At 39.2% G+C, this 24,626-nt stretch overlaps 2 protein-coding genes across 3 annotated transcripts; one reads left to right on the forward strand and one right to left on the reverse strand.

Moving 5' to 3' along the window:
- The first annotated feature begins 445 nt into the window (after positions 1-445).
- Positions 446-5,781, forward strand: LOC124391603 (kelch-like protein 24). Its single transcript, XM_046858283.1, has 3 exons — positions 446-1,651; positions 1,938-2,346; positions 3,717-5,781. Exons 1-3 carry the CDS (start codon positions 673-675, stop codon positions 4,021-4,023), a joined length of 1,695 nt encoding a protein of 564 aa, XP_046714239.1. The 5' UTR covers positions 446-672; the 3' UTR covers positions 4,024-5,781.
- Positions 5,782-5,927: 146 nt separating this feature from the next.
- Positions 5,928-19,076, reverse strand: cers4a (ceramide synthase 4a). Of its 2 annotated transcripts, none has more exons than XM_046858281.1 (11): positions 18,872-19,076; positions 14,376-14,555; positions 12,476-12,593; positions 9,964-10,082; positions 9,791-9,848; positions 9,590-9,640; positions 8,382-8,474; positions 7,375-7,503; positions 6,759-6,865; positions 6,304-6,460; positions 5,928-6,225 (listed from the first exon to the last, which is right to left on the reverse strand). In XM_046858281.1, the coding sequence occupies exons 1-11, from the start codon at positions 18,928-18,930 to the stop codon at positions 6,022-6,024; spliced, it is 1,275 nt and encodes a 424-aa protein (XP_046714237.1). In that variant the 5' UTR covers positions 18,931-19,076; the 3' UTR covers positions 5,928-6,021. The 2 variants fall into 2 exon arrangements, with proteins under 2 accessions (XP_046714237.1, XP_046714238.1); XM_046858282.1 differs by lacking the exon at positions 18,872-19,076 and adding an exon at positions 16,043-16,226.
- Between the last annotated feature and the right edge of the window lie 5,550 nt (positions 19,077-24,626).

Genomic DNA, 24,626 nt, shown 5'->3' on the forward strand with positions numbered 1-24,626 from the left:
TCAGCATTCCAATTTATCTCAAAGGTGTTTCAAGATCTTCCAGTCCAACCCATCTGAAGTATATCTTCATGAAGCTGGCTTTGTCATGCTGGAACAGGTTTGGGCATTTTAGTGAAGGGAAAATTAAAAATTCATTTTACACAATTGTGAGCTTCTAACTTTGGGGTAACAGTTTGAGGAAGAACAACATTTGGCTGGAAAAGTCAGACGTTCCAGTACTTTTGTTGAGATAGTGTATACTGTTGCTTTGGACACTAAAGTACAACATTTGTTAGACTGGAAATGTTTTATTGTTTAGCTTTTATGTCAAATTCTTTCAAATAAATATTAATTTATATTTAATAATTATAGTCATTATAAATATTAACTTGTACTAAATACATACACTACAATCCCTGTTATTTAAAGAGTTTTATCTGTTAAATGCTCTTGTGTTGATGTGAAAACTCATCCCGAAATCTCTGGAACCCGTCAAACACGCAGATACAAACTACATGCTTTCAAGCCACTGGATTTCTCTTGTTACACTGGTGTGTGTTTGTGGCTATATTTAGCCCTTGTTTTTCTCTTGCTTACCCCATCTCTAGTGTAACTGAGTCTAGAAAGGGTTATAAATATTTCAGAGTGCACGGGTACCCCAAGCAACAAGGTAACCAGGGTTAGTTCAGAGACATGGCTTGCGAGAAGCAAGTGGTACAGAGCAAATGTCCAGGGTCTGAACACGTTGTATTGGACAAGGCCCACACACACGACGAGATCCATGAAGAGGTCCAGGAGGATAGTAAAGATTTGGTGCCAGATGTTGTTCTCCAAGTGGAGACGGAGATGTTTTTTGTAAACCGTGAGCAACTGGCCCAACTGAGTCCTTACTTCCGAGCCCTGTTCTTTGGCGGAGGTCGAGAGAGCGGCAAGAGGCACGTTGAAATCAAAGGTGTAAGTTTGGACCATTTCCGCAGTCTTATGGAGTACGCTCGGAACCTCAGATTGCGTCTTGACAGGAAGAACGTCCTGGGAGTTCTCGAGACAGCAAACTTCCTTCAATTAGAAAAAGCCAGACTGTTATGCTGCAAGTTTCTGGAGAGAGAGCTACACCTGAGCAACTGTTTAGGCATGATGGCTTACTCATGGCAGTTGGGTTGTCTGGAGCTTTATGCTGCTGCACGAGAAGTGGTTCTCACCCACCTGCCGGATATAGTTTCCGAGGAAGATTTTATGCACCTCTCCAAAGAGACCATCGCCGACCTTCTTGCTAGTGATGACCTTTTCGTTCCACAAGAGGACCTGGCTTTCGAGGTTACGTTGCGTTGGTCAACCTATGACCCTAGTCGTGAGGATGATTTCTTGGAGTTGGTAGGGTTGGTTAGACCGGAGAGTTTGAGTCTGCCGTACATCACAAATCTCCTGACCAGAATGAAAAGTTCTGACCCTCGTGCCAAGCTCATCTGCAAGCTAAACGCTCATATTCCCACCAGTTGGACCATGGGCAGGTCAATGCCCAGGACTCGGTCAAGAGAGATGCTGTTCGTGCTTGGTGGACCGCATGAGCATGACCAGCAGTCTCTTTATCAGTTTAATCCACGCAGTGGAAGGTGGCAGACCTTACCATCTTTACAGAGGAAGTGCCTCACACAGTACTCAGTAGCAGCAGTAGGTAACAAATCTTTATTTTTTAACTACTAATTGTACATCTGGCAACACTGTCACTGTTGTTGGGCTTAATATGAAGAGTTGTTTAGTCCACTGATGCCCAAACCTGCTCCAGGAGATCAACAAATGTTCTGAATTAAATTTCAACCCAATTAAAGATCTTAATATCGTGCTGGATCAACTAGATATGATTAAAATTGGAACTTGCTGGTAAATACTTTTCCAGGAGCAGGATTGGACTCCTAAAACATCTTAGCTCCAAACTGACCAACACTATCAACCTCTCCAAGGTAACAAGCTGGTGGTGACTGGTGGCTACTTCCGAGAGGTTCTGTGGTACAGCGTGGACTGGGTTCGTATTTACGAGTGTACCAACGAGCGTTGGGTAGATGGTCCTACACTGCAGAAATCCAGGCACAGCCACTGTTCAGCAGCACTTGATTGCCAGGTATTTGTGCTGGGGGGGAGCATGGATGAGGGTCTTGTCCCTGACGTTGAGAGACTAGTGCTGGGAGCAGAATGCTGGGAAAGTGTAAGTCCCATGATTCGGGCAGTAGAAAGAGCAGCTGCGGTCACCATGGGCTCCTGCATCTACGTGGCCTGTGGTCTGGATGAAAATGGAGAAGTATACAGTGGAATTCAGAGGTACAAGACGGAGTCTGACCAGTGGGATGTAGTCTCCTATTCTCCATTTCCACGGTAAGGAAATAAACTTGCAGTATTTTATTAAAAGGCAATGTACAGCTAACAGAATACATTAATATGGACAAAAGTTCTGACCTTAGAACCTGTATTTGCTTTTTAAACATCCCATTTTACACTTATTCTGTTATAATAACTTCCACTCTTTCAGGGAAGATGTTCCACAAGATTTTTGAGTGTGCTTGTGGAGATTTGTGTTAGTAAACTTAGGTACATTTACAGCATTTAGCAGACGCCCTGTCCAGGGTGACCTACAATTATCTCACTTATATAACTGAGAAGTTGAGGGTTAAGGCCTCGCTCAAAGGCCCAGCAGAAGGCGTGGTATTTAATCCAATGGAATTTAATCCTTATTGTCAGAGATCCAACATTTCAAACAGTGAGCTACCACTTCCCCAGGTAATGATGTGGGTGAGGTGAGAAGGCCTGGGGTGCACCCAGCATTCAAATTCATCCCAAAGTTGTTCAATAGGGTTGAGGGTCAGAGCTCTATAGCAGGAGATCTTCCACTCCAACCCATGAAAAGCATATCTTCATGGAGCTCTCGTTGTGCATAGGGGCAGTTTCATGCTGAAACAGATTTGGGTCTGCAAGTTCAAGGGAAGAGAAAATCCAATTTTAAACCTCCAACTTTGTGGTAACGGTTTGTGGAAAATATCCCATATGGCTGAAAAAGTCAGGTGTCCCAATACATTTGTAATACACCAATCAGGCATAACATTTATGAGTGGTGAGTGAATAACACTGATTATCTCATCATGGCTCCTGTTAGTGGGTGGGAAATATTAGGTAGGTATATTAGCAAGTGAATATTTTGTCCTCAAAGTTGATGTCAGAAGCAGGATAAATGGGCGAGCGTAAGGATTTGAGCGAGTTTGACAAATTGTGACGTCTAGACATCTGGGTCAGAGCGTCTCCAAAACTGCAACTCTTGTGGGATGCTCCTGGTCTGCAGTGGTAAGTATCTATCAAAAGTGCTCCAAGAAAGGAAAAGTGGTAAACTGGTGACAGGGTCGTGGGCGGCCGGGGCTCATTGTGTGGTGCGAAGGCTGGTCCGCGTGGTCCGATCCAACAGACGAGCTTCTGTAGCTCAAACTTCCGAAGAAGTTCATGCTGTTGATGCTCGATGGGTCACGAATGTTTTGGCAGCAAAAGGGGGCCAACACAGTATTAGGCAGGTGGTCATAATGTTATGCTAAACAGGGTATATAGTATATAAAAATGTTAGCAAGCTGCTGGGGCAAATTAGCTTAAAATGCCATCCTTTGTTCACTTCATTGTGCCAGAGATTACAACATAATAGATTATTCATAACTCAAATGGACACATGGAAATATTACTTCTGCTTCTTCATCTCATCACTTTAGTTATGACCTTCTTGCCACTGAGCTCAATGGTGCCATCTATCTCCTGGGAGGTAAAGCTCTGCGGCTGGATGTTGAAACAGACGAGTGGACTATTCTGGAAGAGGAATTTCTCGACAGAAAGTTCTTCACTGGCTGTTCGACTGTGAACGGACAAATCTACTTGATAAGTGAAAGAAAGATTAACAAAGTCTCAACAAACATGGTGCTCTTGGACCTGTACACCGACACTTGTATCGAAATGGATGATGCAATACCGTGTCCCGTCCCCATCCGAGGCTGCGTAATGGTTCGCATGATGGACAGATGACAAACGACAATACCATGTTGTATCCTTCCTCAGTGCCATGTTACAGTTTTTATTATACATCATTGATTTCGGATGCAATGTTAAGAAAACGTTGGTTTTGGTTTAAAACAAATAATATATCGAGTCGGATCCTGTGAACAGCAATTTATTTGTTAACGTTAGTGGAATATACCTGGCGATTGGACAACATCCTGGTGTGGCATTGCACCATTACAGCTATACATTTCCCTCACAGACTTACCAGGAAAAACAAATACCTCGTCTGGTATCACTGAAAAATAAATGGCAACAATGCACTAAAGAACAAGATTATTTTTACAGACAATAAAAGACAGTTTTAAGAACAAAGGAATATGGAAGTCAATTCCTTCAGAGAATAATGATCAGGATCAGCTCTATTGTGTATTCCCATGATTTGAGGTCATTTAAGGAAAAAGCTGACCCCAGACCAGTGCTGCACTCTTTAAGACATTTAAAAACTACAAGGTTTTGCAGACGGTGGCTCATGGGCAGAAAGTTCACTAACAGCTGCAGTGCAAATAACATCAGCCAAGTTGGATAAGTAAATAAGCAGCTACAATTTGAGGGGTAGATTGTCTACTGGATTGCCTTATAGAATCCACCTCCTCATTAATAGCCATCATGCAAAATATACAAAAAAACTCAGGGGTCTATTACGTGACCTCTGGCATACCAATACTTTTTGGAATAAAAAAGATCTAGGTAGAGTGATTTTAGAGCTATTCATTCACATTGTTTGGTCATAAATTGCTAAAAATGAAAACTGGAATGGTCTTTTTTTTCTAGCCCTTGTTATTTTTTTAAACATTTATCCAAACTATACCTTTAATCAATCAGGGAATCTGTGAGGGCATCTATTAAACTATTCATCAGCTACCGAACTTCATATAAAAGCTGGTGGGATCTGGACTACAAATCTGAACTATTTTCCCCAGTCGTTTTCAAAGGCAACATCTTATAATATATAAAGAAGCGAAATCAGCAGTCCAATCCTAATGACCTGGCAATGCTACAATGTTATTCTGTCCAGTATTTTCAATATTATGACCCGCTGTTTAAAAGCAAACGCTACTCTAATAATGTGGATGAAAAAAAAAAACCGTTGGTTTCATAAGGCAATCTGAGCTGCATGAACTGCAGAAAAAGCTGATCGTGCACAAATGTCACAAATCAAATGTTCGTGAAAGACATTTTGCGGTCGAAGCAGGAAATGTAGGGCAAAACTGCTAACGATTTGAGCAACATTAAAAAGGTAAGACTGATGTCATGTTGGGAGTCTGATTGTAGTGCAAAGAATAAAATACAGGAATCCATTTGTTAGAACAAAATCTACCCATCTTCATGCTATGTCACCGAATACTCCATTGGGAATTTGCAATTAAACAATACTACAGGGTTTTTTGAGCTATGCCTAAATTGTCGCATTTTTGTTTGTTCTTTTTTTATAATAATGCTATTATTCCTTGCTAGGAATAATGTAATTCATTCCATACAATTTGCTAAATGACACACCTTCTTTCTACAGAGTTTTAATGTCTGACTACTGAAAACGTGTCATATGTGCCATGGATGGATGAGACCATAAATGAGTGCTAGTTTACTTTAGTCCTGAATAAAATCTGCGTCGTCCTAAAACCTGTGCTGTGTTGTTAATCGGTTGTAAAGTTTAATTCACGTTATAAATTCACACTAAAACAATCGAACAGCTACCATCCACTTCCATGAGGGATTTGAACCCGTGAGTGTTTTTTTGTTTTTTTGCTCTCAGGACAGTGTCAGAACTGATTGTGATAAATACACATCCAATACACATGCAATGGATAGAGATTTGGGTTCAAAAGACTTTCCCTTTAAAACCTAGTAATGACTGATGCTGCATATACTTAATAACGAATAAACGGATTTTATGAAAACATTAAACCAGTGTAAAAAACAGTGCTTTGCTGTATGTAAGGATGACTTTGAAATCAAAAATTACTATCTGGCTTTAGGCAGCCTGCTGTTCATGTTTCTTCTCTGATGGGTCAGGTTGTTGAGGACACAGTTGTCAGTCAGTGAGGTGAGTTTGGATTTAAAGCTTCCCTTGCTCTGCTCCCAGCAGCACTCTTCCTCCAAGCCACTGTCCCACTCCTCCTCCTCCTCCACATCGCTCTCATCATCGCTCCGCTCATCACGCTCCACCTGGGGATTAAACGTAATGGTAGGAACTCAGTGGTAAGGATATTGCCTTCTACAACAACCTTTGCTACTATACAATACTTTGCCCAAGAAGATGAATTTGTAGAGCATCCTCAATATGAGATAAGCCCAGAAAATGTGCAGGCCCTGCAGCACCAGCAGGAGGCCATTGAAGAAGTAATAACCGGGGAATGGCTTGAAGAAATCCAGTGACTCCACAAAAGTTGAGTAAAGAACCCTGGTTGTGCAAAGGGAAAAAGATTAGCCAAGTAAAATGAACAGTCACCTAACAGCAATAAAGCTGCTTTGGTTTACAATTTCCATTCATTCTTTATACAACTGATTTATAAAAAAAAAATCATTTTGTGATTTGATAATGCTAATCCTTTCTGAACAAATGTTTGTGGACAGTTGATCATAAGATTGTGCTTTTTTAACATCCCTCTCAACATTTAGTTCAAATTTGCTATTATAATAAGCTTCTGGTAGGATGAGGAGGTGTGTTGGGGGATTTACTGCGATATCGGCTTTTTTACCTGCAGGGAAAGACAAGGAGGCGAGTTCCCAGGAAAACCACTGCAAAAAGAACAAAAAGACTGTCGCAAGTCTTCTTCCAGCCAGCGTAGTTGAACATCTTAGCGGACTGAAAATAGGAAAAAGCTTTCAAATTTCACACATTTCGCAAAACGAATAAAGAAACTTGCATTGTGATTGAAAGTTGTAAAGTTGGTGTAGTCAGGACGAGGACAAGAAGCATAATGTACTACATTTGCAGCTAATTATAGTATATGTATGCTGCCATGGGGGACATTTTCCGTGAGGTGCTGTCGATTTAACATTCCTATTCGATTCGATTCAACCAGCTGTGGTATAAAACGAATGTGGTTATAGGAAATGAGTCCACTGTAGACTACATGCTCATAATCATAATATTGTGTACTGCATACAGAAGTTCAAAATCCCAGCATTCCCCTCATTACAAAGTTATTAGATTCCCTGTGGCTTTCAGTGTAAACAGAATGACATTTTTTCGCCATCTGCACCCTGGAATTCGAGTTATTAGATGTTATTTTGGTCATGGGAACACACGGTTGTAAAGCAGCGTTTGGATGAAATACTCATAAGGAGTGTACAGAGTGTAATGTGGATTACCTCCAACAGGAAGTCGGACGAGTCGTGCAGCAGCATCACGACTGTTCCCACCCGTATAAAGTTGGAGCAGTAGGAGAAACTGATTAGTGAGATGGTGGCAATGTGATGGATGATCTGCTCCCTGAAATCCTGCAGGCAACAGACATGAGAAATACAGCTTTCAAGATGTAGCTAGAGGGTCCCAAGTAAGTGTTTGTGTTAATAAACATTTTATTGCAATCAGAATGACGAGTCCTTTTGTCATCGTTCACATTCAAGATCGTCAAAATGTTTCCTGGTTGTTCGTCTTTTTTTTTTTTTTTTTTTTTCTTCTTGATTATTGGTTGATCTGACGCCAGTTCAAGACGCATTTACAAAAATAGTTTAATCGATATTTAAGCTTGACAGATTCTGACAACTGGTTTAACCATTTTGCTTTCAAACAGTTTACGTAATGAACTGATGCCAGAATGTTTTGGGGGTTAAGACCAATGAGGTGAAACAAGTACTGTATAATATATTTTGATCAACATAAACATAAACAACTGATAATGTAGGAAACAGCAAACAATTATACACAATTAATTCAATTAGTTCAATTCACCAAGTTGCCACTCTTGGGCCCTTGAGCAAGGCTCTTAATTAATAAACATTTACTCTATGTACAAAGTATAAAAGAAGATACATGGGTACTAACAGAGCAGCACTAAGCCTGTTGAGCCATAAAGCGCATTATATCCACAAAATTATAATTGCTGTATAATCTTGAACAATCAGATGTATCCCCCCACTACAACTGACAGATGTACATAAGTAAAGATGTGGCCTCCATATCTGTTAGCTCTGATAAAGGTTTGTCACTGTTACCACCTTCTCTGTTCCCAACATACACAGTCCTTTAGTAACCGTGACAAGTGCAGAAGCCACGCCTTTTTCATATATTACACCCTAGTAATTGAGTGTACGATGTCAGCACTAAAATCTGATCAACTGGTACATTGATTAAAGAAAGGTGTTAAGGTTCTGACTTTGCGTTTGACGTCCTTGTAGACAGACAGCAGCAACGACCAGTAGAAGCTGAGCTCCAGAATGTAATACCAGTAGTGTGACTCGGACACGGGCTACAGAGACATAGTGAGAAGAAAAAAAAAAATGAATGAGGCATGAACAACACAAATGTGTAAATTCACCTGTTTCTTAGACTTGTGTGTACACACACATATATATATATATATATATTAGAGGTCGACCGTTGGATTTTAGCGATAATGATTGCCAGGTTGGGTTGTACTTGAGGATATATATATATATATATATATATATATATATATATATATATATATATATAAAATTGCTAATAATTGAATGTAGGACTGCGCAAATTGCATCCCTAAATGACTAGACGCTCTTAAATCTTGATGCAATATTCAGGATCTCACACACACACTTATGTTGTCTCTCTATGTATAAATATAGACAAAAGGTCAAAAGTGTAACCGGAGCTACAGTTTTTCACAAAACATGAGCTTGCATACCAAACTATAGATATCTCCTGAGATTAGATCATTTTAATTTGTGGTTTTGCACAATGCAAATCTGGTACACTATGTGGACAAAAGTTCATGATCCTAAGATTCGTATATTCTTTTTAAACATCCCTTTCCATACTTAATCCCCATTTGCTGTTATAAAAACCTCCACCTGTCTGTGGAGATGTTCCATTGTGGAGATTTGTGGAGATTCATTCAGCTACAAGGGTGTTGGTAAGTCAGGGACTGATGTGGGTGAGAGGTGAGGAGACCTGGGGTGCAGTCAACATTCACATTCATCCCAAAAGTGTTTAATAGTGTTGAGGTCTGAGTACAATGCTGGAACAGGTTTAGGGCCACTACTTCAAGTGAATGTAAATTTTTTATTCTACCATATCCAAAGTCATCCTATACAATTGTGTGCCTCCAAATGTGTGGTAACAGTTTAAGGTAGAACCAAATTTGGCTGGTCAGGTGTCCCAATAATTCCATCCAATTCAATTCATGTTTTATTTGTATAGCACTTTTAACAATGTGCATTGTCTCAAAGCAGCTTTACATTGTTAAAGTACACATAGTGTTCATGTCCATATACATTTTCCATATAGTGTACATATAAATATATCTTTCGATAATTTGTGTCGATAAGCTACTGTTTACTAACTTTATGTCTTCAAGAAATGAGACAATCGAAAAAGACCACTTACTTGTTTGGGGTATCCACGCCAGCAATCGCGGTGGTCCCAGAACCAGGCTGTCTGTGTGGGAGAGACGAAAATAATCCAATATGATGATGAAAACAGAACACAGAATATTATTACAAGTATAGTATAAAAACATATATTGTAGCATTGTAGTGGCAGCATCATAGACTGTGATGAAAAAAGGTGATGGATCTGACTTCTTACATCTTTCAAGACGTCGAGTCCTGCCATGAACGCGATGAGGTAGAAAGCAAACCGCCACCTGCGAACGGAGACAGAGACACGTGCGAAATACAGTATATCTTCTTTCGCCAGTCACATGACGCAACTCGAATTAACCACCATGTTAAATGTGTGAAGATGCGGAGTGTGCTTACGAAGCTTCGCAGAACTTCTTGGTGTTGCTCGGTTTGTCATGGTTGCGCCGACGCCTGAGCCAGTTCTGGATCTGATGTGGAGTGAGGCCACAGTGTTTCTCCAGGCCAACGAGCTCGCTCTGAGTAAAGGAAAACAGCACTGTTACTTTGTTACAGGAAACCTGTAGTTTGTTTGTGATTGCTACAGATACATGAGTCCAGTGATATGCCACTCTGACTGGTTCTTAGGCTCTTGTAGTTCTGTGTATATATATATATATATATATATATATATATATATATATATATATATATATATACATACAGTGAGGAAAATAAGTATTTGAACACCTGCTATTTTGCAAGTTCTCCCACTTAGAAATCATGGAGGGTCTGAAATTGTCATCGAGGTGCATGTCCACTGTGAGAGACATAATCTAAAAAAAATCCAGAAATCACAATGTATGATTTTTAACTATTTATTTGTATGATACAGCTGCAAATAAGTATTTGAACACCTGAGAAAGTCAATGTTAATATTTGGTACAGTAGCCTTTGTTTGCAATTACAGAGGTCAAACGTTTCCTGTAGTTTTCACCAGGTTTGCACACACTGCAGGAGGGATTTTGGCCCACCTCCACACAGATCTTCTCTAGATCAGTCAGGTTTCTGGCCTGTCGCTGAGAAACACGGAGTTTGAGCTCCTCCAAAGATTCTCTATTGGGTTTAGGTCTGAGACTGGCTAGGCCATGCCAGAACCTTGATATGCTTCTTACAGAGCCACTCCTTGGTTATCCTGGCTGTGTGCTTCGGTCATTGTCATGTTGGAAGACCCAGCCTCGACCCATCTTCAATGCTCTAACTGAGGGAAGGAGGTTGTTCCCCAAAATCTCGCAATACATGGCCCCGGTCATCCTCTCCTTAATACAGTGCAGTCGCCCTGTCCCATGTGCAGAAAAACACCCCAAAGATGATGCTACCACCCCATGCTTCACAGTAGGGATGGTGTTCTTGGATGGTACTCATCATTCTTCTTCCTCCAAACATGTTTAGTGGAATTATGACCCAAAAGTTCTATTTTGGTCTCATCTGACCACATGACTTTCTCCCATGACTCCTCTGGATCATCCAAATGGTCTTTGGCAAACTTAAGACGTGCCTGGACATGTGCTGGTTTAAGCAGGGGAACCTTCCGTGCCATGCATGATTTCAAACCATGACGTCTTAGTGTATTACCAACAGTAACCTTGGAAACGGTGGTCCCAGCTCTTTTCAGGTCATTGACCAGCTCCTCCGTGTAGTTCTGGGCTGATTTCTCACCTTCCTTAGGATCATTGAGACCCCACGAGGTAAGATCTTGCATGGAGCCCCAGTCCGAGGGAGATTGACAGTCATGTTTAGCTTCTTCCATTTTCTAATGATTGCTCCAACAGTGGACCTTTTTTCACTAAGCTGCTTGGCAATTTCCCCGTAGCCCTTTTCAGCTTTGTGACAATTTTGTCTCTAGTGTCTTTGGACAGCTCTTTGGTCTTGGCCATGTTAGTAGTTGGATTCTTACTGATTGTATGGGGTGGACAGGTGTCTTTATGCAGCTAACGACCTCAAACAGGTGCATCTAATTTAGGATAATAAATGTAGTGGAGGTGGACATTTTAAAGGCAGACTAACAGGTCTTTGAGGGTCAGAATTCTAGCTGATAGACAGGTGTTCAAATACTTATTTGCAGCTGTATCATACAAATAAATAGTTAAAAAAATCATATATTGTGATTTCTGGATTTTTTTTTTAGATTATGTCTCTCACAGTGGACATGCACCTACGATGACAATTTCAGACCCCTCCATGATTTCTAAGTGGGAGAACTTGCAAAATAGCAGGGTGTTCAAATACTTATTTTCCTCACTTTATATATACACACACAGAACTACAAGACCCTCAGACCAGTCAGAGTGGCATATCACTGGTAATAATGCTATCATTCATTTTATAATTAAATTTTAACAGCACTAATATTTTACTGATGTGCGATAAATGCAGCGCACATTTCTGTTTCACCTTTCTTATGAAAAGTAGAAATAAATAAATATAAAAAGGCGAAATTAAAACCAACGCAACACACATTAATTCCTGCCATTTTTCAGTTACGTGGATATTTTTATGAATTAATTCCAACAAAAAATTATTTTAAACATTAAACAACTAAACGTTTTACTGATGCACTGAGTGTCAAATCGAGCACCAAAATCCGCCATGATGCACACATCCGGCAATTAAAACCGTCCTTGTAGAAACAGCAAATGTACCCTTTGGTGTCCTGATAATTTACGTAATTTAAAACATTTACCAGATAATTTTTTTTTTAACGAACTGCCCTGTCATTTTCTGTGTAATGTAAATAATAGATAGATAGATAGATAGATAGATAGATAGATAGATAGATAGATAGATAGATAGATAGATAGATAGATAGATAGATAGATAGATAGATAGATAGATAGATAGATTATATTGCATTGCATTATTTTCCACTGACCTGCGTAAAGTGTTTCTTCTTCTGCATGTAAAAAGCCTCCAGCTTGGGATTGGGTGGCACTCGGACCTGCACCTTGTCAGTCACTCCTAGCTTCCTGCTTAGGGGCAGAGCCAGGATCCTGAGAAAACAGAAAATTTACATTTAAATATGTAATCTTTTTGGGTACAGCTTAAATAAACATCTCACGGTTTTAATACAGTGAGATACAGTAAAACCTGACACTTTCTCCTCTACATCTGTGTAGACGTCTTTGCTTAAAGCTGATATGACCCGAATGACTAGGTGTGTAGGTGTAATTTAAGATGTTTCTTCAGAAGAGAGTAAGAAGTCACGACTATCAGGTGATACAGGGAAATCTTTAGTTTCAGAAGTGATGTAGGAACTGGCTATTGATTTTTGTTTAGCCAATTAATTTGGAGACAATTTTTTACAAGGTTTTACTTGTCACAATGTCAATAAAATTCTTTCTTTGCATATCCCAGCTTGTTAAAAAACTGGAGTCAGAGCACATGATATGCCATAATACAGCACCCCTGGAGCAGAAAGGGTTAAGGGTCTTGCCTAGAGCTGCAACAACTAATCCATATTCATCCAATCATCCAATGCATGGGAGCATTTGATATTAAACGCAACAAGGAAAACTGTACCTGGAAGTTACGCAAAGCGGAGCTTGTGTGGGATGGAAGTACCACAGAGATGCACAAGCAGATGAAAAGAAAACACTGGTGTCACAGATGAAGGTGAAACATCAGTACGGTGAGCAGAAACTGTAGAATCCCTATCAAGTTTAATAAAGTGTTTTCATGTAAACTGTTTGTTTGTAACTTCGGGACAGTCGCACTGATCAGCTCGCTCGCGACATCGTGATGGATTCAATTATAAAAATATTTACAGAAAGAAACTACTCAGCGTGAGTGAATTTGTTTAAAGGAAAAATCCCCCATGCGCCGCTCAATAGGCAGCCAAACTTTAAATTATAAACATCTAAATTGTTAACTAATAGTTAACTCAATATGTGGCCTTTGCATTTTTTTAAGTACAGATTTATACATAAATACCCTGAATATTCGTTAGTCTTGCCCTAGTCTTGCCGAACAATGGCAGCTTGGCAATGTTGGATCTTGAACCACTCATTTTTTAATCATCAACCTGCCACCTTACCCAGCAAACTACCACTTCCAGAACTTGCTAACTCCAAAAAACTGCTAAAAACTGGCTAAAACTGCTTGTTATCAACTAAAAGAGCTAAACTAAAAAACATATTGTCTGGATGCCCGATTGAACTAAAAGTAACTCTAGGCCTTAAGTCAATATTTACATTTATGCCATTTTTTAGATGCCCTTATCCAGAGTGGGATAATTATCTAATTCATACAATCGAGCAGTTGAGGGTTAGGGGCCTTGCTCAAGGGCCCAGAAGTGGCAGGTTAGTGGTGGCATTTGAACTTACACACTTCTGATAAAGAGTCCAACATCTTAAGCACTGATCTACCTCTTTCCCTTCTATTGCCTCCTTTCAATTGTGGTGATAAATGCGTTATCTAAACAAATGCTTACTTGCAACCACTCGGGTTCGTATGCTGTCTAAAATCACCTAAAAAAAGTTGTGTTTATTTAAAAAAATCTTCCAAGGAGACCAGGATGGTGCTCAGGTTTTAGTATTATCATGACTCAATAAATGATCACAAGATCGGAGTGGAAAGCCGAGATGAACTCTTCTGTTCATTGAAAGCATTTTATTATTCATTCAAACTAAAAGTTGCAGCAATTGACATCCAAATATATCTCGCTATTTAATGGAGGGTTTCTGTTATTTAATCTCCAAATAACTGTAAAAACATCTTGCACCTTAAGTGAATGCACGTCCATTTACACATCTGCCTCCGATTAATCAACTCACCTTTCAAAAGCAAAGCGGAAAGCAATGAACCCCAGTGCGAGCGGAAAGGCGATGAGCAGGTCGCAAGGAAGAGGATGCCGACTGCCCCCCGCGATGCCTTCGTCAATGTCGTTCCACGTAATAGATGGTGGAAGCCAGAACTCCTGCGACCACAACAAGTGATTCAGCAAAGTCTCCATCCTACACATAAAAGGTAGGGGTTAGGTGATGCAGAAAAACAAGGAAACAACAACCCGAGATATACTTGTGTATATTTTATATTTATATATTTATTTATTTATAAGTGTACACAATTATTTTGAGGCTATTGTGATGCCAAAGTGTGTGGCATTTCAGCTCCATTGTTCCTGTTTGATTCCTGATATCAGTTTATTATTTATTATCATTATTTATTTTATTATTTTATTATTTATTATCAGTCTGTACATTCTCCCAGTATTTGAATGTTTTTTTCGGTTTCCTCCTGCTTCCCATGACACTTGATGGACTGATTCCAAACTGCCCCAAAATAAATTGTGTGTGTGTGTGTGTGTGTGTGTGTGTGTGTGTGTTAGGGAAGGGGGTTTCCCTGCAATGGATTAGCATTCGATCCAGGGTGGCTTGTCCTATCTTTTGTTTAGTGTACTTGGGACAGTCTCCTGAGCTTTCACAACAGACAACTGAATGTCTCTGAAGATACATGAGGTTATGTTGTTGTTTAGTGTAGCACCAGGGTTCCGGAGGAACGTTGTCTCGTTTTTACTGTGTACTGTGTACCACTGTGTATAGTAGAAATTACAATAAAAAGCCTCTTGACTCTTGGTTACTGCAGAGGGTTGAAATCAAGAACCATGAAATTGGATTTGGACTGTATTTAACTATAATGAACAGACATTCAATTAAACCCAGATGATGTTCTCGTTTGATGATCTTGTTTGTACTTTACAATTAGTTGAGGGTTAGGAGCCTTGCTCAAGGGCCCAGCAGTGGGATTTAAACTCATGACTTTACAATCCAAAGTTAAACATATTAAAGCACTGCGCTACCGCTTTAGAGTCAGGGGGCTCTCAGTGCTTTTTTCTTCTAATGTTTAAGGGAGGTTTTTCCTTGGATGTGCCTGCTCCCACAAATTGTTATGGTTATTATCCGTGATGTTGCGATGATGCTGCCTCTAGAACATGCTTTATGCTGAATACGCCGAAAAATTACTGATCACGAGAAATGTTTACAGATGCAGCATCATGGATAATAACCATTTGTGGGTGAAGATGCGTGAAATTGTGATCACAAGAATACAAGAAAGAATGAAAAAAAGATTATAATGCATATTATTAGTTTTAGGACTAATATTTTGATAAGTTATTGGTGATAAACTTAGAGATAAAGTCATGAATTTTAAATGTATATATTTGTTATCTATTCCTGTGCAGCTGCTTTGGGAAAATTGTTCATTGTTAAAAGTGCTATAGACAATTTCAAGGATGTAAACAATAACAAACGCGTCGCAATGATACTGTGTATGTCTGAGCCTAAAGCATTTCCGGTGGCGCCATTTTTAAAGCAACAAAACCACTAACTTCTTAAGTTTAGCTAAAACAGAACGGTTAAGATATTTAACGTGTAATTACCGGGGCCCTTAAATCAGACATTGAGGCGACAACTTTTAACTCAGAACATTACACGTGTACCTGAAGTGTATTATGAACTGGTTTAACCCCGGTGCGTCTACACGAGAGAAGCGGTAAAGTCTTATCGTAGTCTGGATGCCCACAGTTATTTCTTTAATCAAGTGTTAAATTTATGGTTATTTAATGTGGATGAAGATTAGCCTGTGTTCGGTGGAGAACATCGAACACTGACAGAAATCTCCTGCTTGGTTCGTTGCTATGGTAACCGGGGAGGCTCACATTCGTGCGAGCTCAGTGTCTTTACTCAGAACTACAACTATACATACGTCACTAAATGAGTCACCGCTAGAGGGCAGGCTTTCCACACAATGCTGATACCCAATAGAACATACATTATAATTATAATACATATTTTCTTTATATCTTGTTTTCTCGTGATCACAAAAATATTTTCTCGTGATCTTGACATAAGAAACATTGTTTCCTCGTGATCAGTATTTTTTCTCTGCGTATTCGGCATAAGAGCATGTTCTAGAGGCAGCGTTATAGATAAGTTGTTTTATTCGTGATCGCGACTTAATTTTCTCCACGCGCCCGTTGCCACAAATGGTTATGGTTATTATCCATGATGCTGCAATGTTTGTTTTGTGAAGATCACGAGAGAATTACATCGTGATCATACAGTGTGAGAGAGGGTTTAAATGCTCCATCTCAGCCCTGTGTGTGTTCACGAATGAACAAGTACATGCTGGCTAACGTGTCTCTATAACTAATGCATATTAAATTCTAATTAATCACGTGTTATTGGTTTTATATTTAACAGTAGATATCATCTAGTTGTTGGTCAGTATCCAACCTTCAACTGCTTCAATTCAGGCGTCATGACGTGTTTTGTTTTTTCGGAAATATAAACACTTTAATCTTCAGACAGCAAGTTAGTTTCTGGTCTGAGAGAACAGGAACAACATGGTCATAGTTTCAATTTTGAGTTTTAATCGAATGAATGACAGTTGAAATGGTTAAGTTACAGTTTGCTACAATGGTTTAGGGTTACTATTACAAAAAAAACAGTTTTGCACTCAAGTCTCTATCAGTAAACAGTTCATAGCCTCAACAATGAGGAAACTATGATGAATGGACATTCAGCATCACCCAGATGACAATAGGATTCCATTTTGCTTTTATATTTGATACATTTGGCAGACATTTTTATCCAGAGTGATTTACAATGATCTTGTTTGTACAACCAGTTGAGGGTTAGGGGCCTTGCTCAGGGGCTATGCAGTGCAGTGGTGGTCCTGGGATGTGAACTCATGACTTTACAATTCAAAGTCAAACATCTACTGCTTTTGAGTCTGGGGGCTTTGAAGGTCTTGGGGAGTTTATTTTTTTTTATGACCACCGTCATATCTGGATCACTCTTTAGTGATAAACTAAATTTCATGAATTTTGAATCTAATTCTTTATAGCTGCTTTGAAACAGTGTTCATTGTTAAACATGCGATATATATATATATATATATATATATATATATATATATATATATATATATATATATATATATATACTACTTTCTGAACGAACGAATGAATGAATGAATGAATATATGAATGAGTAAATGTATGAATTAACATATAAATGGATGCATGCATGAATTATTGTATGAATTAATGAAAAAAAAAAAAAAAAAAAAAAAATATATATATATATATATATATATATATATATATATATATATATATATATGAATATGAGTAAATTTATGTATAGATGAATGAATAAAAGAATAGATTAATCAATGAAGGAATATATATAAAGAAATCACTGAATATAAAAATAAATGAGTAATGGATGAATTTTTTTCTTCTTTCAGCTGCTCCTGTTAGGGGTCGCCACAGCGGATCATCCTTCTCTACACCCCCCAGTCCTCTACATCTGCCTCTTTCAAACCAACTACCTGCATGTCTTCCCTCACCACATCCTTCCTCTTCTCCTCATTCCTGGAGTGCCCCCTTACTTTGTCCCCAAAACCTCCTACGGTCCCTATAATAAACTCATTTATAATCCTGTCCATCCTCGTCACTCTTAATGAAAACCTCAGCACCTAATAATGTATGAATGAACGTATGAATATATGAATTAATGCATATATTAACGTATGAATAATCATATGTAAGAATGAATACATGAATGCATGCATGCATGAACGAGTGCATGAATAATTTTATTAATGAGTGAAAACACGAATGTATGATTGCACATATGGATGAATGCATAAATGAATAAATTGATGCATATATTAATATATGTATGAATGAATGAATATATTATTGAATACATGAATAAATTAACGCATCCGACAGTGTGAATAAACACATGAATGGATGGATGAATGCATGAACAAATAAATGGCACATGTAATGAGTAACACGAATAACATTCCAACACACACACAATCCAAACCAAACACACAGACATGTAGGAACAGCTCAGTATTTCCCGGTCGAGCAGGTCGGAGCCATGACGTCACCAGCCCTATTTTCAAACCACCTTCACAGCTCATATGAACCCATAATAACAGCATGGACCATTTCATATCATAATATATAGGTACTAAATAAAGGCCTAACCTCCATCCAATAGTCATATAAACCCCCTGAGTCGCGTTAAAGTCCCACTGATTAGGTTCCACTGAATGGACCTGGATCACCCTGAGGAATATTATTCTTAGATATTACCACAAAATTCCCACAGCTAGCAATTAGAGATTCATGTTAGCGCTGAGCTAATTGAGGGGAAAACCGTAAATGCTAATTCAGTCAGTCAGTCAGTACCAAAGGACAGTCGATATAACGGAACATTTCGATTATTTTTTCCATTCCGTTTACCTGTTCGATATGGTAAAGATGGTGGAGAAAAAAACAGCGGAGTCCGTATTATTTTCCATCGTCTTCCTCTAAAAAAGAGTCTCGTTTTTATGTATTAATATGTTTTTATTATTATTATTATTATTATCCGTTACGTCCCAATAATCTCATGATGTCACGGAGTCTCTTTAAAAAAAATAACCGTCAATTTCTCGCGCGACCGGAAGGCGCGTTCACCGCAAACACTATCACCACCACCGCGCGCGCGCACACGCACATGCGCGCGTCGCCGCGTGACATCCGAAATATCCGAGAAAAAAAAAATAAATAAATAAAACCGAATCGAATGAAAAAAGAATTACACCTGCGCTGCGTGTGTGTGTGTGTGTGTAATTTCTCACCATTCTCATTTCTTTAGTGCAAGGTGCAATTCCCGGAGTGGGGGATACACTGTGCCATCTAGTGGCGAGCAATGGTATCAACTCATGCAAAGCTTTTTTACCTAACAAGTGAGACATTTGAGGGACAGGGAATCAGTGTCCAAGTGGTGAGAAAAAAGCTGAAAAGTGCCACCCTAGCTCAAAACATTCCACTCCACTAAAACAAACCACCACTACATCATCACTCGCTTACTCATTTTTAGTCAGCGCTGAACCTTGGTCAGGGTTTTCCCCATGAACACCCCAGGAACACTGGGTGTGGGGCAGGAAAATTCACATTCACAATGCTAGCATGTTTTTGGAAGGTGAGAGGAAGCCAGATAACCCAAAGAATAACGGATAACCTATGTGCACATGAGGAGAATGGGACAGTTAAAGTAGAGAAACTAAATCTAGATGAAATATTACTCCAGTAAAAGTAAAAGTGCCTTCAAGTGTACTTAAGTATCCAAAGTACTATGATTTTTATGGCTATAATGTTCCTATTATCATTTTTCTTACAAGACTCTTTGCCATCTCGGTTTATGTGAAAAGACTTTAATGTTACTCTTAACACACAAATCTATTAATTGAATGATATCAATGAGTGAAACACTGATGGACATTTTCAACTCTGCTTCCTTTACCTCCAACCATACAACATCACAGGTCTCACCACAGTCCTTTAAACTTTCCCTTTTACTCTCACATATACTCTTTTATCACAAATCACTCTTGCTATCACTCTTCTCCACCCACTCCACCCTGCCTGCACACTCTCCTTCACTTCTTTAACACACTCTCCATTACTTCGCACTGTTGACCCCAGGTACCTGAACTCCTCCACCTTCTCCACCTCTGCAACCGCACCACTCCACCGCCCTCTCTTTCACTCTTACTGACTTTCATTCCCCTTCTCCCCAGCACTTACCTCGAGCTCTCCAGGCTCTTCTCAACATGCTCCCTACTTTCACCACAAATAACAATATCATCCGTGAAGAAACCTGTCTGCACATGACAATACAATATCAATAGACAAAATATTAACACAGATAAGAATCATTATATCATTTCATTTGCTATGGCTTATTGCTATTGGTACAAAATAATCCCTGAAACATCAGGTGCTGTCCATGGTGTTGACCTTGTCCTTTATCTTAACATATACACACACAGAAACAGTGAAGGGTCAATAGTGTAGCTTTATTTCTCAATCCTCATGAAGTTGACTCACCTTTGGCTACAATGCAAAAGTGTTTTCTTGACATAATTACATTATGAAACAATTATGCGGAATAAATGTATTGGTTTCTTTGGCCATAAACCTGTTTCACCTATTTAACAGTTGGCAAAATGAAAATTTGATGCTGTGTGATTCTACACTGAGATTGAATGTGGTCAATCAGCCAGTTTGCTTTGAGGCAAAATAGAAGCTGACAAGCTTGGCATCATTCAAAGTAGCATACTTAAATCCTCACACTCATTGTAAAGCTAACAACATTTCTGACATCTCATACACCAAGGACCCAAACTGTAGATTTCCTTGTTGTTGGCAGTGGTGTACGAAGTTCAAGTAAAGTAAAATGTGACTCCAGTAAAAGTAAAAGTGTCCCTTTAAACTTTCACTTGAGTAAAAGTATATACGTATTTCCCTTCAAATGTACTGAAGTAAAAAAAACGACTATGATTTATTATGGCTATAATGTCCAATTGTAATTATCAATTACAGTACTGCATTTCGTTGCCTGTACTTGTACATGTGTAATGACAATAAAGTTTAATCTAATCTAATCTAATCTAATCTAATCTCATCTAAAATGATCTTTTTTTTGGCACAAGACTATTTACGTAATCAGCTTAATTTATGTGAAAAGACTTTAATGTTACTCTTAACACACTGGTCTATTATTAGAATAATATTATTGAGTCAAACACTGATTTATATCTATTCAAATCTTCTTGAAAAAATCGTGCAAATAAAGCTACGGGTGTTCGAGTCAGGAATTTCTTCCATCATTTATTTATTTATAATATATTTAATCATATATTAATATGGAGTGGGTGGAGAAGAGTGATAGCAGGAGTGATTTGTGATAGAAGAGTGTCTGCAAGAGTGAAAGGGAAAGTTTATAGGACTGTGGTGAGACCTGAGATTGAGCATTGAGTAAAAGACAAGAGGTGGAGCTGGAGGTAGCAGAGCTGAAGATCTTGAGGTTTTCGTTGGGAGTAACCACGATGGACAGGATTAGAAATTAGTTTATTAGATTGACAGCGCATGTAGAACGTTTTGGGGACAAAGTAAGAGAGGTGTGATTGAAATGGTTTGTAGAGTAGTTGGTGTGAAAGAGTCAGATGTAGAAGACAGAGTAGTATGGAGACGGATGATCCACTATGGCGACCCCTGATGGGAGCAGCCGAAAGAAGAAGAATTCAATGTTCCCTTTACTTAAACTAGGGGACCCAAACCTGTTTCAGCATGGCAATACCCCTTTGCACAAAGCCAGCTGCATTAAGATATAGTTTTCATGGATTAGACTGGAAGATCTTGAGTGTGGCCTGCCATCGAGCTGAACAGCGCCACTGGAAAGTGTTCACAGCTTTTTCCACATTTTGTTATGTTACAGCTTTATTTCAAAATGGATTAAATTAATGAGAATTTATTATTAAATAAAAAACTGAAAAAATTACATGTACATAAGTATTCAAAGCCTTTGCCATGACACTAAAAATAGAGCTCAGGCACATCCTGTTTCCACTGATCATCCTTGAGATGTTTCTACAACTTGATTGGAGTTCACCTGTGGTAAATTCATTTGATTGGAATTGATTTTAAAAGTTCACACCTAAAGTCCAAGGAATTGTCTGTAGACCTAAAAAACAGGATTGTATTGAGAGACAGATCTGGGGAAGAATACAGAATTTCTGCAGCATTATAGGTCCCAATGAGCACAATGTCCTCCATCATCCGTAAATGGAAGAAGTTTTGAACCACCAGGACTCCTCCTTGAGCGAAGCCGCCTGGCCAAACTGAGTGATCGGGGGAGAAGAGTCTTAATCACGGAGGTGACCAAGAGCCCGATGGTCACTCTAAAAGAGCTCCAGCGTTTCTATGTGGAGAGAGAGAACCTTCCAAAAGAACAACCATTTCTGCACCACTCCACCAATCGGGCCTGTATGGTAAAGTCGCCAAAACCCAGGAAGCCACTCCTCAATAAAAGACATTTAAAACCCAGCATATTAACACCAATGTTCTGTATTTCTATTCTATGAGATTAGCTCAAACATGTTCATTAAGAAAGTCTGTGATGAATTCCAATTTTGTGCTGGTTTGAAAGATTCAGTGAAGGTTAGTATCCAAGCACAAAAAAAACTGAATTAGCTTTAGGTTTGTTGAAAATTCAAAATGGGGAAATGGGGAAAAGATGCTAATAAAAACCTATTGTTTAGGCTAATGCTGTCATTTTTATCTTGTATATGGAAGAGCAATGTGTTACACATAAAAAAATGGCCATACTGACAAATTCTTCCAGCTGCCATTGACCCAACAGTAGACAGGACCTTGGATTGTACATATACTGTACATGTGTTGATTTGTGTGTATCATTGTACGAAAATCGCTGATGTTTTTGTGCTCCATAAAGCCACAGTGAGTCAGTGTTGGGTTCGGATGGCTGCTGGATGGCTGAGCAAGAAGCAGCTGTAAACCAGACGTAAGGATCTCTAGAGGAAATGGCTCGACCCAAAAGCTCAAAAAGCTGCCATATAAATCTGAATGCCTGGAGAGCACTGGGCTGTGGAAACCACCTGTGATTTGTCTTCTTCCCCTCCATGGGGACTTCATGGCTCTGAAACAAAGATCACGTAATGAGAATGAATTTCTTTTGATTATCGATTTCCAAAACTCAAAAAGAAAGGATGACCCCTCTCGGAACAAAGGTTTACAGTATATTAATATTTTGTACCAGGGAATGATTTTCTTACATTGTGAGGTCATCCGTGTTTAGCTAGTTAGAACCCATCAATTGAGACACTGTCTAGAAGAAGGAAAAGCATATGTGTTGGTAACACAAAGTAAACGCTGGAGAAGCGCCAAGCTGTGTGGGGCGAATTTGCGTCAGCGTTGCAGTAGGAGGGCCGGCCCTGTCTGGTACCCCATCGACACCGAGCAATAACAGCCAGGGAGATGGGAAATGCCAAGAGGACGGCCGTATTTCACAACACGCTCGGCTGCCAACACACCCGTCCTTTACGTCGTCTGCGTGGGGGGGATTTGTCTTTCTCACAGGAACCTCAGGGAGAGTGATGGACCAGAGTGGGACCACATACCACACACTGCTATTACATACATATGAGACTACTGTTCTCTGGTCATTTCTCGACGATGATTTGGTCCAGACTTGAGGTCACCAAATTAGCAGGGTGTGGCTATATGTGTAACAGCTGCTACCATGAAAGGCATAAAATATCTTCCAAGGAAAACATGGATTACAAACATTTACTTCGAACTGGATTTATTTGAATCATTCAAATTATTGTTACTGAAAAGCTAAATGTTCATTATGTTGATTCAAATAGCTGACAGATGTATTTAAGTTTATACTACTACTACTACTAGTTTGTTAAAGCCCTAATGTCCTGTAGGGTTTTACTTTTTAGGAGAAAACAACATAGCTGAACAGCCTTGGTTTGGCTCAGGGTTGAACATTTGTTCCAGCCGAACCACAGCTGTTATGAAGTATACACAGTGATATGCTGTTATGAAGTATACACAGCTGACATGAAGTATACACAGTGATCTATTGTATGGCATTGCAAAAAAAAAAAAAAAAATGTTTGTACGGATGTTATACTTTATGTCTTAGGGAAGTGGGAATTTAGTAGTTAAGATGTTTCTATACAGAGAGTCAAATGCTATCAAGATGCCTTTTCTGGGCCCTTGAGCAAGGCCCTTACCCCCTGCTCATTTTTGTCAATAAGATAACTGTAAGTTACTGCGGAGAGGGGGCGTCTGCCAAACCTCGTTAATAAGAAAGCACCAGTGATGAAGTACAAGCTTGTAATCATTCTAATAATCCTCCCTAAAAGAATTCCAATATTAATCTTTAAGCTCTTTTAAAAGTGAGATCCAATTAGATTTTTTTTTTATTTGCATCTGCCATTAAAAAAGATTCCCACCCCCCCTACTCCACCAGAGTTTGTCCTGCTTCCCTTTGCCAGACGGCCGGCTGCTTTTTCAGACTCCCAGCACAATGGCTCCTCTATTCTAGTCTCGAAATAAGGCGTTTCTTCAAAGCTTGTGAGCTCACCAAGGGAAAAAATTCTTGCTCGTTTTACCCACTGCTGCCGCTGCCAAAAAA

The sequence above is a fragment of the Silurus meridionalis genome, chromosome 9 (assembly GCF_014805685.1).
Source record: "Silurus meridionalis isolate SWU-2019-XX chromosome 9, ASM1480568v1, whole genome shotgun sequence".
Lineage (NCBI taxonomy): Eukaryota > Metazoa > Chordata > Actinopteri > Siluriformes > Siluridae > Silurus > Silurus meridionalis.

Coding starts and splice junctions, on each gene's coding strand:
- LOC124391603 (XM_046858283.1), top strand. CDS start 673: ATGGCTTGCGAGAAGCAAGTGGTACAGAGCAAATGTCCAGGGTCTGAA. Junction 1,652..1,937: donor GTACTCAGTAGCAGCAGTAG/GTAACAAATCTT, acceptor AACCTCTCCAAG/GTAACAAGCTGGTGGTGACT. Junction 2,347..3,716: donor TCCTATTCTCCATTTCCACG/GTAAGGAAATAA, acceptor TCATCACTTTAG/TTATGACCTTCTTGCCACTG.
- cers4a (XM_046858281.1), bottom strand. CDS start 18,930: ATGGAAAATAATACGGACTCCGCTGTTTTTTTCTCCACCATCTTTACC. Junction 9,641..9,790: donor GACTCGACGTCTTGAAAGAT/GTAAGAAGTCAG, acceptor TCTCCCACACAG/ACAGCCTGGTTCTGGGACCA. Junction 6,226..6,303: donor AATTCATCTTCTTGGGCAAA/GTATTGTATAGT, acceptor TTTAATCCCCAG/GTGGAGCGTGATGAGCGGAG.